At 42.9% G+C, this 17,610-nt stretch overlaps 1 protein-coding gene across 1 annotated transcript in view; it reads right to left on the bottom strand.

Moving 5' to 3' along the window:
• Positions 1 to 5,213: 5,213 nt before the first annotated feature.
• Positions 5,214 to 17,610, bottom strand: part of lmtk2 (lemur tyrosine kinase 2) — a 107,630-nt gene continuing 95,233 nt past the window's right edge. Inside the window, exon 14 of the mRNA XM_068003494.1 lies at positions 5,214 to 12,080. Within this exon, the coding sequence (XP_067859595.1) occupies positions 12,052 to 12,080 (29 nt within the window). The 3' untranslated portion in view covers positions 5,214 to 12,051. The remainder of the gene's footprint in view (positions 12,081 to 17,610) is intronic.

Consider the following 17,610-nt stretch of genomic DNA (forward strand, 5'->3'; position numbering starts at 1 on the left):
AAAACCACTGAACATATGAAAGTAAAAAAGCCTAAACACTGGGTACGGTAGCATAGTGGTTATGTTACTGGGCTAGTAATCCAGACGCCTGGACTAAAATCCAGAGTCATGAGTTCAAATCCCGCCACGGCAGCTGGCGAATTTAAATTCAATTAATTAATTAAATTCAATTAATTAAATAAAAAAATCTGGAATTAAAATACTAGTATCAGTAATGGTGGCCATGAAACGACTGGATTGTCGTAAAAACCCATCTGGTTCACTAATGTCCTTTAGGGAAGGAAACCTGCCGTCTTTACCCGATCTGGCCAAAATGTGACTCCAGACCCACAGCAATGTGGTTGATTCTTAATTGCCTTCTGAAATGGCCTAGCAAGCCACTCAGTTGTAAAATCTCGCTACGAAAAGTCATAATAAGAATAAAACCGGACGGACCACCCGGCATCGGACCACTAGGCACCGGACACGACAACGGCAAAACACCAAGCCCAGTCGACCCTGCAAGGTCCTCCTTACTAACATCTGGGGACTTGTGCCAAAATTGGGAGAGCTGTCCCACAGACTAGTCAAGCAACAGCCTGACACAGCCATACTTACAGAATCATATCTTTCAGCCAACGTCCCAGACTCCTCCATCACCATCCCTGGGTATTGTCCTGTCCCACCGGCAGGACAGATCCACCAGAGGTGGCGGTACAGTGATATACAGTCAGGAGGGAGTGGCCCTGGGAGTCCTCAACATTGACTCTGGACCCCATGAAATCTCATGGCATCAGGTCAAACATGGGCAAGGAAACCTCCTGCTGATTACCACCTACCGTCCTCCCTCAGCTGATGAATCAGTCCTCCTCCATGTTGAACACCACTTGGAGGAAGCACTGAGGATAGCAAGGGCACAAAATGTACTCTGGGTGGGGGACTTCAATGTCCATCACCAAGAGTGGCTCGGTAGCACCACTACTGACCGAGCTGGCCGAGTCCTGAAGGACATAGCTGCTAGACTGGGCCTGCGGCAGGTGGTGAGCGAACCAACACGAGGGAAAAATTTACTTGACCTCGTCCTCACCAATCTACCTGTCGCAAATGCATCTGTCCATGACAGTACTGGTAGGAGTGACCACCGCACAGTCCTCGCGGAGATGAAGTCCCGTCTTCGCACTGAGGACACCATCCAACGTGTTGTGTGGCACTACCACCGTGCTAAATGGGATAGATTCAGAACAGATCTAGCAGCTCAAAACTGGGCATCCATGAGGCGCTGTGGGCCATCAGCAGCAGCAGAATTGTATTCCAGCACAATCTGTAACCTCATGGCCCGGCATATTCCTCACTCTACCATTACCAACAAGCCAGGGGATCAACCCTGGTTCAATGAGGAGTGTAGAAGAGCATGCCAGGAGCAGCACCAGGCGTACCTAAAAATGAGGTGCCAACCTGGTGAAGCTACAACTCAGGACTACATGCATGTTAAACAGCGGAAGCAACATGCTATAGACAGAGCTAAGCGATTCCACAACCAACGGATCAGATCAAAACTCTGCAGTCCTGCCACATCCAGTCGTGAATGGTGGTGGACAATTAAACAACTAACGGGAGGAGGAGGCTCTGCAAACATCCCCATTCTCAATGATGGCGGAGTCCAGCACGTGAGTGCAAAAGACAAGGCTGAAGCGTTTGCAACCATCTTCAGCCAGAAGTGCCGAGTAGATGATCCACCTCGGCCTCCTCCCGATATCCCCACCATCACGGAAGCCAGTCTTCGGCCAATTCGATTCACTCCACGTGATATCAAGAAACGGCTGAGTGCACTGGATACAGCAAAGGCTATGGGCCCCGACAACATCCCAGCTGTAGTGCTGAAGACTTGTGCTCCAGAACTAGCTGCGCCTCTAGCCAAGCTGTTCCAGCACAGCTACAACACTGGCATTCACCCGACAATGTGGAAAATTGCCCAGGTATGTCCTGTCCACAAAAAGGACAAATCCAATCCGGCCAATTACCGCCCCATCAGTCGACTCTCAATCATCAGCAAAGTGATGGAAGGTGTCGTCGACATTGCTATGAAGCGGCACTTACTCACCAATAACCTGCTCACCGATGCTCAGTTTGGGTTCCGCCAGGACCACTCGGCTCCAGACCTCATTACAGCCTTGGTCCAAACATGGACAAAAGAGCTGAATTCCAGAGGTGAGGTGAGAGTGACTGCCCTTGACATCAAGGCAGCATTTGACCGAGTGTGGCACCAAGGAGCCCTAGTAAAATTGAAGTCAATGGGAATCAGGGGGAAAACTCTCCAGTGGCTGGAGTCATACCTAACACAAAGGAAGATGGTAGTGGTTGTTGGAGGCCAATCATCTCAGCCCCAGGGCATTGCTGCAGGATTTCCTCAGGGCAGTGTCCTAGGCCCAACCATCTTCAGCTGCTTCATCAATGACCTTCCCTCCATCATAAAGGTCAGAAATGGGGATGTTCGCTGATGACTGCACAGTGTTCAGTTCCATTCGCAACCCCTCAGATAATGAAGCAGTCCGAGCCTGCATGCAGCAAGACCTGGACAACATCCAGGCTTGGGCTCATAAGTGGCAAGTAACATTCGCGCCAGATAAGTGTCAGGCAATGACCACCTCCCCTTGACATTCAACGGCATTACCATCGCCGAATCCCCCACCATCAACATCCTGGGGGTCACCATTGACCAGAAACTTAACTGGACCAGCCATATAAATACTGTGGCTACGAGAGCAGGTCAGAGGCTGGGTATTCTGCGGCGAGTGATTCACCTCCTGACTCCCCAAAGCCTTTCCACCATCTACAAGGCACAAGTCAGGAGTGTGATGGAATACTCTCCACTTGCCTGGATGAGTGCAGCTCCAACAACACTCAAGAAGCTCGACACCATCCAAGATAAAGCAGCCGGCTTGATTGGCACCCCATCCACCACCCTAAACATTCACTCCCTTCACCACCGGCGCACTGTGGCTGCAGTGTGCACCATCCACAGGATGCACTGCAGGAACTCGCCAAGGCTTCTTCGACAGCACCTCCCAAACCCGCGACCTCTACCACCTAGAAGGACAAGAGCAGCAGGCGCATGGGAACAACACCACCTGCACGTTCCCCTCCAAGTCACACACCATCCCGACTTGGAAATATATCGCCGTTCCTTCATTGTCGCTGGGTCAAAATCCTGGAACTCCCTTCCTAACAGCACTGTGGGAGAACAGTCACCACACGGACTGCAGTGGTTCAAGAAGGCGGCTCACCACCACCTTCTCGAGGGCAATTAGGGATGGGCAATAAATGCCGGCCTTGCCAGCGACGCCCACATCCCGTGAACGAATAAAAAAAAACTTCCTGTCCACATACATCACACTCAAATTTGTCTCACCTGAAAAAAAGCATAAAGGAACAAAGGCACTTATTTGACACAGGGGCCAGAATGTCTGTAAACTGAATGAATTTACCAATCACACAAAAAAAAAAATCGCCAGGTTTGTGACTTTAAGCCTGAAGAGCAATTAAAGTCCAAACTCACCTAGTGTTTACTCAACAGCAATTGGATTTTGTGGTCTTTATAGGGATATAACTTCATCTTAGAGAATAATACATTTCGCATTACACGGTCCATCATCTGACTTATGTTGAGCAATGCCACAGAAGATCAGCTAGTATACATAAGCATACGCAAAAGGCAGAAATCTGTAAAGGTCCCTCCATTACCTTGCATAGAACGGCTTCATATTGAATTCCAGAGTTAAGAGCAACGCTCCCTCTACTCTGTTCCTATGAGCGAGGTTACCAATTAGTGACGGTTTAGTGCTGCAAGCCCATGTCTCTAAGGAACTAGATCAAGGCTGCCCAAAACATTTTTTGCACAGGACCCTTACGAACCAGCAGCCAGAGGAGGTTTTGATCCCATCAGTCTGGACTGGATTTGAACCTGGGTCCCAGAGTGAACGGAGAGTGTTTTGAACTCACTCGGCCACCCCAGTTCTAAGATATGTAATTTCGACAGGTAACTTTCAGCCAGGTAAGTTTTGCTTATTTGATAAAAGGAGTTTGGCCTTGAGCTACAGTACATGGCTCACTCTAACTGTGGAACAAAAACATACCAAAATACTTTAATATGCACCAACTTCCCTTACATGTAATGGTGGGTTTAAAATGAACCTACCTTAAGTTTATGCGGCAGGTGAAGGAAGATGTGCTTCAGGTAATATTGTACTGCTGGAAAATATTTTGGTAAGTCAAATCAGATTACAAATTTCGTGAACAACCAGAGATTATTATATTCCAGGCCCTTTCACTATTATTCTAGGGAAATGCTTCGAAGTTTCAGGAGTATCCCAGTAACCAAGAAATTAGTTGTGATAAATTGGGAGTTCCGTAGCATTCCCAATAGATTCTGGTGCAATATATTGGGATTTCGTTGATGTGGATAAAATGGATTCATAACATGAAAAGGAGATTTAAAAAATTAACATTTTAATTACTTACCCGACACCTTATCACAAATAATGGCCCTTGTAATTCTAGGCCAAAGGAATATTTGCATTGCTGATGTGCTTATGTCCTAAAATTGACAAGTTATAGATTGCTGTTTTACAGAAAGTTGGCAGAATTCTTGCAGTGAGACGTGCATGTTCAAACTTAACTTATCCAAAATCATCGATCTCACCACTAAAAATAAACCCCATGAAAATTAAAATGACTGAACTTTGATACTGTGCCTTCTAAAAAGAAAAAAAATGATTAAATAATAGGTGGCTAAAACAGCAAGTGCGTTGTAAAAAAACCCAATAATTTTGGCTTATCCACTTGCCAGGAAAATTACTATTTTGCATATCAATTTACGCAACAAGAGCAATTAAAGTTAATTTGTGTATATCACCACCAAAGCAAGTTTCGAACTCACAAAACCAGTTTCAGAAACACTGAGCACATGCTGAGTGTCGAGACCGTTGATATCATCAGGCAGATAAGGCGGTGTGTAGATCAATTTACCTCATTTCAACTGAAATGTAGCTACGGTGGGCTGAGCATTACAAATGAAGCAGTTGTGTTTTGTCACCTCGCACGGTTGTGTTTGTCTGGCTAGTTCCTGAAAATACCAAGACGACAGATAGTAACAATGACCTGACCTCTAAACTGGAGGGCAAAATTCAAAACTCATCTGCAACAAGATGAAAAAAGACAAGTCGGACAACGTTAAATATGTAAATTAATTCATTTGACTTTATTCTGAATATTAAATATCCATAGTGCATTTAAATTACAAACAATTTATCGAATTACACTATGCATGGAAATCAAAGTAAAAATATTACATATCAAAATGTACATATTTCATGGACAGTGACCTGATTTTTTTTATTAACCGTGATATGTAATCAATAATTTCATAATATATTTTTATTAAATTACAAAAGGAAACCTTGTACCTATGACTTTGTTACATCATCTCCCATTTACAGACAGAATTAAACACTTATATACATCCAGTACCATCAAACATTAAGTTACACTTCTCAAATGTGCAAGATCAAGCAATGCATTGAACAAAATAATCTGGTATTTCCATCAATGATTTAAGCAGATTCAAAATAATGTAGAACAGGCTACTGTGGACAAAAAGGTATACACAACTTTAGATTTTAAATGGGGTTGCGGGGGCGGGGGGGGGGGGGCTGTCTTCAATATTTACAAATAATTTTCAAGCATGAACCCCTACAGCAAAATATTTTTGAAGGAACATGCAGTTTTTGATCATTGAGGCACATTCCCATGGCTCACATTTACAGATTAGTCGGACCACACTGCAACTTTTAATCGCAAACATCTTAAACTTCTGCAGTAACATGGCAAAACCTTCTGCATGCTGGAACCTATATGTTTGAACTTTGTTTTAATATGTTAGCAACAATTTATACAGGTTATCTTTGACACAGCATTCTGAAAACATTTCGGACTGTTGGAGGTGGGAACCAAGTGAACATTTGTTTAAAAAAAAACAAATCACCCAACAGCTGTACTGTTCTGAACAACCCAACAAGGTAACTGGAACCTGGAAACGAGGTTAAAATTCATGGTGTGTGACGCAGAATAAATTTGCTGTACACGTAGCAAGAAGAGCATTTGCACAAGTGTATTTCTGCCAGCTCCTCTGCCTGCCAAAGAGTTTGGCGTATGTGGCATGCATGGAAACCACATTAAATGTTAAAGGGATAGAATCGTTCTTACTTGCATGTTGCTTTTGACACTTCCTTAAACATCTCACTAGGAAAGTAACCAACTGACTAGCATTGGAAAAAATGCACTGCAAAGAGTACAGGCTACCACCATGAGAGAACAAAGAAACAAGTCTGCATTATTTTACTTAGCATAAAGAACAGAGTTAAGTGTGTCACACATGAGACTCATCTCAACTGTGTCTTTATAAGGCAACAGTCCGGATTACCATGAAATTGCTGTGTCCCCCCTGGGGCCAATAGAATTTAATTGAAAACACATGATTCTGCATTACCTGTCCAAGGGCCAAATGGGTTTTATCCTAAATTATTTCTACCTTTGGTTGTGAAGAGCTTGGGGTTTATAAATAGAAACATTTTTGAGTCACTGGAAAATATATATTCTGTACTTTTCACAACAAACATGAAAATACTTTCTGCTTTTTACAGTTTTCTCTAGCAATAGCTCACAGTTGTCACGAACTGTTAAGGTAACAAGAAAAAGATTTGTGTTCAAGGTTACAATATTGCACAACCACCAATACTGGTAAAGTTACCAGTTTCAAAGTTAGAATTTGGTTAGTACCTCAGTAATATAATGGAGTATTCCATCACAACAATTATTAGAGGTATAGTAGTATAATCCAAATTCGAGAGGTTATCCTCTCACTATCAAAGATATAGTCGATAAGCTGTTTTCTAACATTCGACTGGACTAAAAGTATTTCTGACCGACACATGCCAGGATGCACCTCCAGTCTCAACACAAAGCTGTGGTACTCATCCTGTTGCCTGATAAACAAAACTTCCATCATTTGTAGAAGGACACCATAGGAGGCAGACCCCACAGTACTGGAACCACATGCAAGTACAAAATCAACATGCTATATTTTGTTGTTTTTTAAAAAAATATGTAAACAGTAATGTTGGAGTGCATTACAAACTGTAACACAATCCAGGGATTGCAGTAATCATTTATAAGATAGCAAATATGACTTTCTTGGATAAATGTATGATATAGGGATGATGTGCAGTGGAGCAAGAATGTTTTGGTCAGGGCACTGCTATTCTTAGAGTCTACTGCAACTTTATCATCAAAACATGGTTTCTGCTTTGCAGAGGCACTCACTTGCAGTATAACTCAAGTCACAGCCAGTACCAGGCCCCTGGACACCTTTTAAACCTACCATTTTAAAGCTGGTGTAAATATTGACAGTGTGGGACACTTCCCCAAGGAGAGGAACCCTACAAACTCGTGTAACAAGGTTCAGAGCTTTCTCCTGGGCAGGGGAACTGCGCACTCCCCCAGGTAGTATGAACAGGATACTGCCTGACTGGAATCCATACTCCAGCGACTGTTCCCAGATTGGTACTGAAGAATAACTGCAGCAGCAATAAAGAGATGCAACATTTTCACAATTTTCGAGGGCTTCTTTCAAATATTGCTTTAAAATTTAATAAACATGGGAATATTCCACATGCAAAATGTTAAATTTTTCAAATCCATTACCGCTCCATTGTCCATAACGTCCACATACCTTGAGGCACTGAACTGGAGTGCTCAGGGCTCGGCTCTGAATGGTACTGAAATCCAGTTATTATTTTATATGGATCTGGCACCTTAAGGGGTCATCCAGTCTCTTTATCCTCCGATCTGATCAAACTAGGGAGGAAAATCCTACAGATTTCATCATCCAAAATTCAGTGGTGGGAGGGGAGAACTTGTACTAATAGTAACATTTTAGCAGTGATGAAAAGACTAAACTCCAATTCCCGTTCTGTTGATGTAATGTCTTTAACACTTTTTTTTAAAAAAAATCCAATTACTGATTCTGTCTGACATTGTTCACCACTAGTTAGCAAAGGTTTAGCTCAAAGACACTAATCAATGACTTCTCGTAAACCTGTGATCAAAAGACGCAGCACTTGCAATGAATTTGATTTCAGAGAGTCAGGGCCTAGAGAATCAACCTATCAGGAATACTGATGCCCTGGTCATATCCATATTACTCACTCAATCTATATAGATGCAGCCTTCCAGGCAAATGTCCATCACAGATCAAGCAAAACAAATGCACTTGTCATCCATTACCATCCACATACTATGTGTCAACTAGCCATTCTAAACAGATATCACAGAGAAGCCTGTATCTTTACGGAGCTATCTGGGCTGAATCTAATTTATCTAACCTGCTTCCTAGAAAACCACTTCCACAGGGCAATTTTCAGTCCTGCATCAGTCACTGATGCTTTTGCAAGTGATGAAGAGCCTTTTTGACATGATTTTGTATGTCTTTTTTTCCTGATTCTGCAAAATATCTTGATTGCATGTCAAGCCCTGGTTTGCATCAATTATGGAGAGCCCTCTGTAAAAGTCTGATTTTTAGTGCCTTCCACTGGATTAATTTCTCATTGCCAGAAGGATTTGCACATCGCCCAGAAAGGTCTCAGAAACTGAGTTCTTTAGGCGACCAAAGGCAGGGCTGTATGACTGTTAAAATTTGCACAGCCAAAGCTGTCCTCTTCCATTTACTTGGTAAAAACAGCCAAAAAAGCAGCCCTGGACTGCAATCAGTCAGGCCAAGCCCTGATCAGGGTTCACGTCCACTTCATTATTGAAAAATAATTAGCGCCTGGTAAACACATTCTCAGATTCAAATGTTCCAAGCAAGGTATTTGTCCTCACAATTCTACTAAATTCCCAATTCAGCAGCTGAGTTTGTCACTGGATGAGATAGCTCCTTGGCTCCAAGGCCGTGGAATTCTATGAATAACCTGATGCACTCGTGGATAGTCCACACATCAGCTGATCCAGTCACAGGGTGTGCATCTGTTCAGAATTCCTTTGTACTATGGGGTGTTAAACCAGAGTGCCTAGGGTCTACTCCCGAGAGGCACTTCCTGAGCACTGTGGTCTCCATAACTATCAATTTCCAAAGGATATATAAAAAAAAGCAGCCTTGACTTAGAAGTCAAGGAGACCCTCTTTGGTCTTGACTCAGTTATCATCATTAATTAGTTTCCCCGTTAGCAAGCCTTGGCTTGGTACAATTCCTTTGGCATTCAGAACATACACAGCTTTCAGTAGTAATCTATTTGGTTGAGGAAATCTTTACTTAAAATGTCAACAAGAGCCAAGAGGCCAGGAAGGAGATTTCAGCACCAACTCCTCAGCTGATTTCTCACAGCAGCTAGGCTTAAAACCCACTTTCGACTCCTTGATACCTGAAGATTCAAACTAACCTGCTCTAAAGTCATACCATACAAGGTGCAACAGGCTTCAGCACTACTCTTCTCCCTCCCATCCAACCCCACTTCTCCCTCCCCCTCTCCCTCACCCTCCTCTCCATCTCAACTCTCCCTCCCCCATCTCTCTCCTGCCCCCACTCCTCTTTTCCCTGCCTCTCTCCTCCCCACCCCGGGACGACAAGCTCTCAATCCATCAATAGAGGGCACCATCAGATATCCAGATGATGGGGGAGTTCCAGTTCAAAAGTGCTTTCGTTTCTGTGACAGTATTCTCCAGGGTTAGGTCGATTAGTTACATTCCTAGGATCGGGGGCCAGGATGGAGAATAGGAAAAAAAAAACTTTCTGCATGGATTTGTATTGCTTAAAAAGATCCATGGTGTTGTGCCGAGCTGTACAAGGTTGCAGATTTGATCTGCGATCTCTCCTGGGTTCAGCAGTGGAGGCACAAGGCTACCCTCAGCATTCTCCTGGATCGGGATAAAGACGATCAAGCAAGGCTCTTGATCACTATCTAGTGACTCCCAGCTGGACGTGCACGTGTGTGGATAGTAGACAAAGGGCAGAATCAGCATCAGGCTTGGCTGTGATGGATCCCACGGTGAACAACTTCCTACGCCTGCTGTCTAGGTTTACATATGGCCAATCTGGGTGAGGTACTGGCGGTCCCTTCTAACCACAGAACGCTATCCAGTGCAGGTTGACACTTTTAGCGCAAGAAAAATAATGAAATAAAATTGGAGGAAAAAAAATAGAATACATTACATTTTATGCAATCACAGCTCAAAAACTATTTTTCACTCTGGGCACAGACTTTTCCTTGTGACCATCTAAGCTGCTTATCATCAGTCAACAGGAAACATGCTTCACCAATCAACAGGAAACTTAGCCGATTTCTCCTCTGTTTTAATCTCTAAATCTCCGGCCAAAGATAAATCGACTATAGCAGCTGTGTCAGATGTGTACATAGAGGAGAGCAGAATTAATAGCAATTTCTGTTGGAGTTAAAGCTGGGACTCATAGCACGGAATGGGAATCCAACGCTCTATTTGGGCAGCCAGATTTTTCCCACTCTACTCCAATGTTCACTCTTGGAAAGTCACCACCATACCTGAAGCACTGTCAATTTACCCACCACCCTACCATGTTATCCTGTGCCGTACTTGTGTTACTATTTTGATATCTGCATGTCACGCTTATACAACATTGACAATTTATAGTCACTAAAAGTTACACTACTTATGACACTGTTACTCAGTCTCAATTGCTTTTTTTAATATACAAACCCCAATGCCACAGAATTGGTGGGCTATGGATAAGGGCGTAGACACATGGAGCAGTACATCTGCTGAGAGCCACAGGCAAGAGCGAGATGGACTACAGCTGGCCTCTAAGCTGCAATATGGTTACCACAGGCTTACAAAAGTGTGAAAACACACCATTCACATGGGCCTCAAAACAAATAAGAGCGAATTTTAGAACTGAAGCACATGAACTAACTGTATGCGCCTAAATATCAGTTGCTACAATGAAAAGTTATATCCCTAAAATTATTTACGTTCCTATACTTTTTGACGGCTTGCATACAGAACGATTAGTACACACTGGTTACAGCTGTGGAGTGTTTGTTCCAAACCAATTGTGTCGTTTGTAGTGTTCAAAATATTAAAAGAATTCAGTCGTGACACTGATTTCATACAACTGCTGGCAGGCTGGCTGCAACCCTTTGCCCACTTCGTTATTGCTGTACATATATACTGTGGCCCAGTCTTAAAAGAATAGGTAAGGTTATCAAAAGGCATTTGGAATATTCATGCAGCTAAAAGTATGCATCTGAAAATGACAATCATAAAACCATGTTTCGGGCATCCCATCTATATTCCTACTGGAAACTAAGACTGCCACTCTGGACAGCAATATCTGTGTATGGAGGTGATAAAGTAAGCTCGGCTACAAAACCAGAGTACTATAAAATCACTGGACGCATTTTACATAAATAGCATAATGCAGGTTCTGGAACAAAACATCTTTTTAAACCCAATACACCTCCCAGGAGGCATAGCATGAAATCTAATTTATCGTTTACTCTCGCTCTCTCCCCTACCCCTGAAAACAGCAAGCATTTACTTGTTAACTACAACACTTTATACAGAAAATTGCAGATAAAATTTTTTTTTAAACTCTTCAATACAGTATTTTAAAGGGAACAAAAAAATTAGTGAACAATTAACAATCCTATGTTTTGCCAAACTGAAATTATACGTAAAGCTGTAAGGAATTAGATAGGAGATTGCCAAGTGTTGTGTACAAAGGCAGCCTCAAGGTTTTTTCCCCAGACTTCTTTTAAGCCCACCTTGATCCAACACTAAATACTGTCCAACAAGGACAGAATATCTTTAATATACAACTGATAAAATTCGAACATTTTATACCTTTTTGTGAACTGACTCATTTCATTTTCTTGGAAGAAGTTTTGGTGATTCATCCATCTTATTTTAAATCTGAACTGGCTTGGTCTGTCAAATTGTCCGATTATAAAGAAAAAAGAAAAATCAATGCACTCTTCCCATTGTGTTTCAATCCTTTTCTCCATCTTCACTGCTTCCTAGGAACCAAGGGCAAAAACGAACATTAGAGATTACAGAAGCATTAAGCTTCACTGACAGACCAGTGAAGTGTTAATTATTCTCAAATTACTTTGTTGGTTTACATCAAGCATTACATGCAGAGCCAGGGGCTGGGGGTGTAGTGGGAGAGAAAGGAGGAGGTAGCCAACTTTCTTTTTTTTTAAAAAAAAGAAAAGTTGTCCATTTTCATTAACCTTCATCCCTGGAGAATACATTGTGCCACAGTCTTTTAAATTCTAGCGTGGCTGCACCAAACCACTGCTTCATATTATCTCGCCTTCTCTATTTTTAAACTCCATGCATCTTGCACTATGGGTCTAAGACCCTTCACCAAGGCTTCTCAAAAAAAAATTCCATGAGAGCATGTTTCACTAGTCTTGGGCACTACCTAAATATACCTGTGAAATGTGCACAGGCTGGACCAAGATTGTGTGGGGGAGGGAAGGGAAAAGAGGAACTTGTATGAAGTATTGTATAGAACTTAAATAGCTAAAAAAACAGACAAGTGTTTTAGCATTGATGGAGAAAACAAGGGGTGCAAGTAGGCAATGGTGCAGGGTGGGAGAGCGTGGTCTTGGTGACAGACTGATCATGGGTGAGGGAACCAAATGGGAGATAAAAGTCTCAGTACAGAATCTAAATAGAACTCAAGAGTTTAAACATCACCAGATTCAGCCTGAGCAGTAGCTGGGAAGATTGACAACAATCAGACCTGCAGACAACCAAGTGGCTGTCAGAGACAAATGTGATGACTTTGATCTAGCTGAAGGAGTTTGGCATCTTTTGAATTTAATGTTACTGGTAGAGGTGGGAGTCAAGAGAAAGTGTGGAACTTGACCCTTTCCCTGCTTTTTTAAAAAAAATATATAAATAGGTAGATAAACCCTGGCTTATTTTTGACATTAAAAACTAAATAGGATATGCTGAGCCCCTAATTCATTTGTTGTGTTTGATGGCTACTTTCCTATTGCAGATACTGCACAGCTGGTGCACTCACACCCATTCACGTGTTCTATTCACACTGTTGTTCTAACGTCATAGTCTTGATAAACAAAAGGACTTGGTATTAGCTGTACAGGTACAAATTTGAGCCACTGATTGTGCAATATATACAGCTGTGTAAGCCTAATAGATGAGTGGCTGTGAGCCTACTCTGAAAGGCACTGCTGAAAATCTTGGAATCTTACAGCGTAGAAGGCAGCCTTCGGCCCATCGTGCCTGTGCCAGCTCTTTGAAAGAGCTATCCAATTAGTCCCACTCCCCTGCTCTTTCCCCAGAACCCTGGAAATTTTTCCTTTTAAGTATTTATCCAATTCCCTTTTGATTCAATAATAAATCAGCTTCCACCGCTCTTTCAGGCAGTGCATACCAGATCATAACAACTCGCTTCGTAAATAAATTTCTCCTAGTCTCCCCTCTGATTCTTTTGCCGATTACCTTGAATCTGTGTCCTCTGCTTACCGACCCTCCTGCCACTGGAAACAGTTTCTCCCTATCAAAATTTTGGACACCTCAGTGAAATCTCCTCTTAACCGTCTCTGCTCTAAAGAGAACAATCCCAGTTTCTCTTATCTCTCCAATACACTGAAGATATGCTGTGATAAGTCTTCATTGTGAATTTCTGAACTACAATGTAATACATCACTGCGCAAAGAGATTAGTAAGCAAACTAAAATGTTCAGTTTGAAGTAAAACCAAGATATGCAGTAAACAAGAAAGTACAATGTCTGGAATTAATTTTAAAACAGGCTTACAACTTAACTAATAAAAGAAATGACGACGTGGAACCACGTGTTTGCACCTCTGGGACCAAGATTTATATCCAACCCAGAATGATGGGATATAATCTTCCCCAGTCTGGAAAAGCCCTATTGGGAAACGAGCTCGAGCAGTCTCCATCCAGTGGGAGCGGGGCGACTGCACAGACGGCTAACCATCAGCACAAACTGGCAACGCAGGGCTTGTATGGGAAATGGGAGAATTCATATAAGGGTCTTATGAGGCTGATGATTGGCAAAATGCTTCCAGCCGTGGTCCATCTGAACTGACTGCGCCTGGTCCAGACACCTAGGGGCCATAAAAATGGAGACGTATTCCATTCCCAAGGGGCAAAACTGGTTCAAAATATAAATTTTCCTTTTAACAATCGGAATTTCAGCAACCACACTAAATTTAAAAGCAAAAAACAGTTCCAGGAGACATGGATGTGATCTATGGAGTGCCACACCATGGTACATTCAGCCATTCTATACAGTCCCTGGTGTCGGGTAGTAGGAAGCTGGCTAGAAAAAGCCACGTCGGAGGAGGCCTGAAAAGGAGCTATTTACTCTCCTGGAACAGCTGGTGTGAGGATTTGTTAAACAAGGCGGGGGGGGGCGGGGGGCGGGGGGCAGGGGAGGGTGAAGAGAACAGAAAAAAATAGCACAAACTTGAGTCTCAATAATGGCAACAGCTCTAGAATAAATGTAACAACTCACACTAAGTGCCACCAGTGGCTGCAGCCAGAACACTTAACCTGTTTATATAGACACATTTGCCATTTAAAAGAGTCATAACTGATTAGAAGCCAAGGCCAGGAGAAAGCATTTATCTTGGGTTCTGCACCTGCTTCGTTTCCTACGGGTGACTTTTTAAACTCTCCACATTCCTCCTGGTTTGAAGCCTTTGAGACTTCAGAATGACGGATGTGGGATTTATTTTGCAAATAAACACCTTTTAATGGAAGACAAAATCCCCAACAAAGCCCATCCCTCGTCGGAATAAAATAAGCACCAACTGCAACAGCTTCCATTAACCCTGTTGGGACATTTGGTATCATCAGCCCCACAAACTGAGCAGCAATTTTAACCCACGTCAGTCAAGGTTAACTCTTGAATTACAAAATTTATAAAACATTAGCTTGACGTCTGTGGCGTTGCTCGTAAGTAGTCTGGGGTCTGGAGCACAGTTGCAATGTTTCGCTACTAAGATGGAGCTGTATTTAACCTGGCCTATCCCTTTAAGGCTACTGTTTGGCTACTCCCTGTGGGGAATGAGTTTAAATAGCATGTTCTGAGGTGAACTGTTGAGGAAAGTTTCCTTTGATTGGTTTATAAATCCCCGGATTCTGCCCTTGGAGTGGTGCTAGGTTACATAGAGCAGAAAAAACAGCTTTCTTTCTCTCTTTTTAAAAATATTTTTGATACTTTGAAGTGGGATGGCATGATAATAGATAGAGGTTAAATCTCTGAAAGCTACGATTTTTAAAGGGGTGGGCAGATATAGAATATCTGAGTTTGAAACAGAGGGAAGTTTATTATAATGCTGCAAAAGTAATTACAATAGAAAAGACACCCTTCCATTGTTTAAAAAAAAATAAAATGTAAATCAAAACATTTGTGTTCCCTAGAATGTAGCTTTGATGATGCATTCCCAAACCTAATGTTTCCCTGGGGAAATGTATGTTTATATTCCAGATTCTCACAATGAAATACTTTCTTGTAAAATATTACTTAACAGATTTTTCTTTGTTTTAATGCTGCATGTCTAAAAACTTAATTGTAACACCTGATTAACACAAAATTGATGAGTTAGAATCATCATCACTAACAATGCGTTAAGCGCAATTAACAGCAACCCTATACAATGCACATGGAATAAATGCCTACTCCTGAGAGGGCCACCTAAAGGTTAAGGTGGTCGCGAAGGAGGAAGCTGACTGCCACTTTCTTTTATGTTACTGGAGGCAAATACAGGTGCAGCTCATGGACCGTACCATCAGGCACCTGCTGATTGAATGTCAATTCAACATCTTTAACTGAAAGTTTACAACTACGTATTAGCCTGAAGAGCTGAAACCAGTTGTTATGCTCAGTCTAGCAACAGATGTGCTTCCTCTGTGCGTCCCCTGATCCATAATAACTGTTTGCTAATGCCATTTAAAACTGACTCATTCACTTCATGTGGTATTTCTGGAAGTGAAACTGACGGACGGATCTGACCATGATTGATATGGGTTTTAATGCATTAGGTATAGTGCTTTTATACTAAAGAAAACACATTTTGCCATGCATATACAAAGTAAGTGTAGAAAAAAGTTTTTAAAAAAAGTATATTAAACTGGCAACTCATTTTCAATGGGCCTACATTTGTCAGACTGGTTAATAATAGCGAAAAAATGAACAAAGACCTCCCATATGAAAAGCACACAGCCGAGGTAATTGGGGTTAAATGGGTTTAATTTAATAGACCCGTCTGTTCTGTAAATACATGTACGACGCAAATCAGTTTCAGGGCTGCCGCATCTCTCACAGATCCGCACCAGAGTACACTTAGCACCAGGATTGTTAGGATGAAGATTGTTGCAATTAAATCAGATTTCCTCCCTCTGTTACACCCCCTCTCCTGACTAAGGAGAGTAGCCTGGATAGTCGGCATGGTGAGGTGTGCACGCAGAGTTTCCGTGATTCTGTTAACATAGTCCCTGGTCAGTGCACCTAAATGGTGCAGGAAGAAACTACTGGCCAATGTTCAATCTTTTTGCCAGCCCCTTACAGCTTCTGTAAGAAGAGTGCGAATACCAGTCAAAAATGTTATCCCTAACCCATTAGATAGCTGGAAAAAATTCCACACTACGAATATTTACATCCCTATTATTCAGAGCTGGCCAGTTACTCTCTGCCAAGTTCCTTGAAGCTGACAGCATAGAAACCATCATGGTCATGTAGCAAGACATGGACAACATCCAGGCTTGGGCTGAGAACTGGCTAGTAACATTCGCGCCAGATAAGTGCCAGGCAATGACCATCTCCAACAAGACAGAGTCTAACCACCTCCCCATGACATTCAACGGCATTACCATCGCCGAATCCCCCACCAACACCCTGGGGGTCACCATTGACCAGAAACTTAACTGGACCAGCCACATAAATACTGTGGCTACAAGAGCAGGTCAGAGGCTGGGTATTCTGCAGCGAGTGACTCACCTCCTGACTCCCCAAAGCCTTTCCGCCATCTACAAGGCACAAGTCAGGAGTGTGATGGAATACTCTCCACTTGCCTGGATGAGTGCAGCTCCAATAACACTCAAGAAGCTCGACACCATCCAGGACAAAGCATCCCGCTTGATTGGCACCCCATCCACCACCCTAAACATTCACTCCCTTCACCACCAGCGCACTGTGGCTGCAATGTGTACCATCCACAGGATGCACTTCAGCAACTCGCCAAGGCTTCTTCGACAGCACCTCCCAAACCCACGACCTCTACCACCTAGAAGGACAAGGGCAGCAGGCACATGGGAACAACACCACCTGCACGATCCCCTCCAAGTCACACACCATCCCGACTTGGAAGTATATCGCCGTTCCTTCATCGTCGCTGGGTCAAAATCCTGGAACTCCCTTCCTAACAGCACTGTGGGAGAACCTTCACCATACGGACTGCAGAGGTTCAAGGTGGCGGCTCACCACCACCTTCTCAAGGGCAATTAGGGGTGGGCAATAAATGCTGGCCTCGCCAGCCACGCCC

This window comes from Heptranchias perlo, chromosome 22, assembly GCF_035084215.1.
Source record: "Heptranchias perlo isolate sHepPer1 chromosome 22, sHepPer1.hap1, whole genome shotgun sequence".
Taxonomy (NCBI): domain Eukaryota; kingdom Metazoa; phylum Chordata; class Chondrichthyes; order Hexanchiformes; family Hexanchidae; genus Heptranchias; species Heptranchias perlo.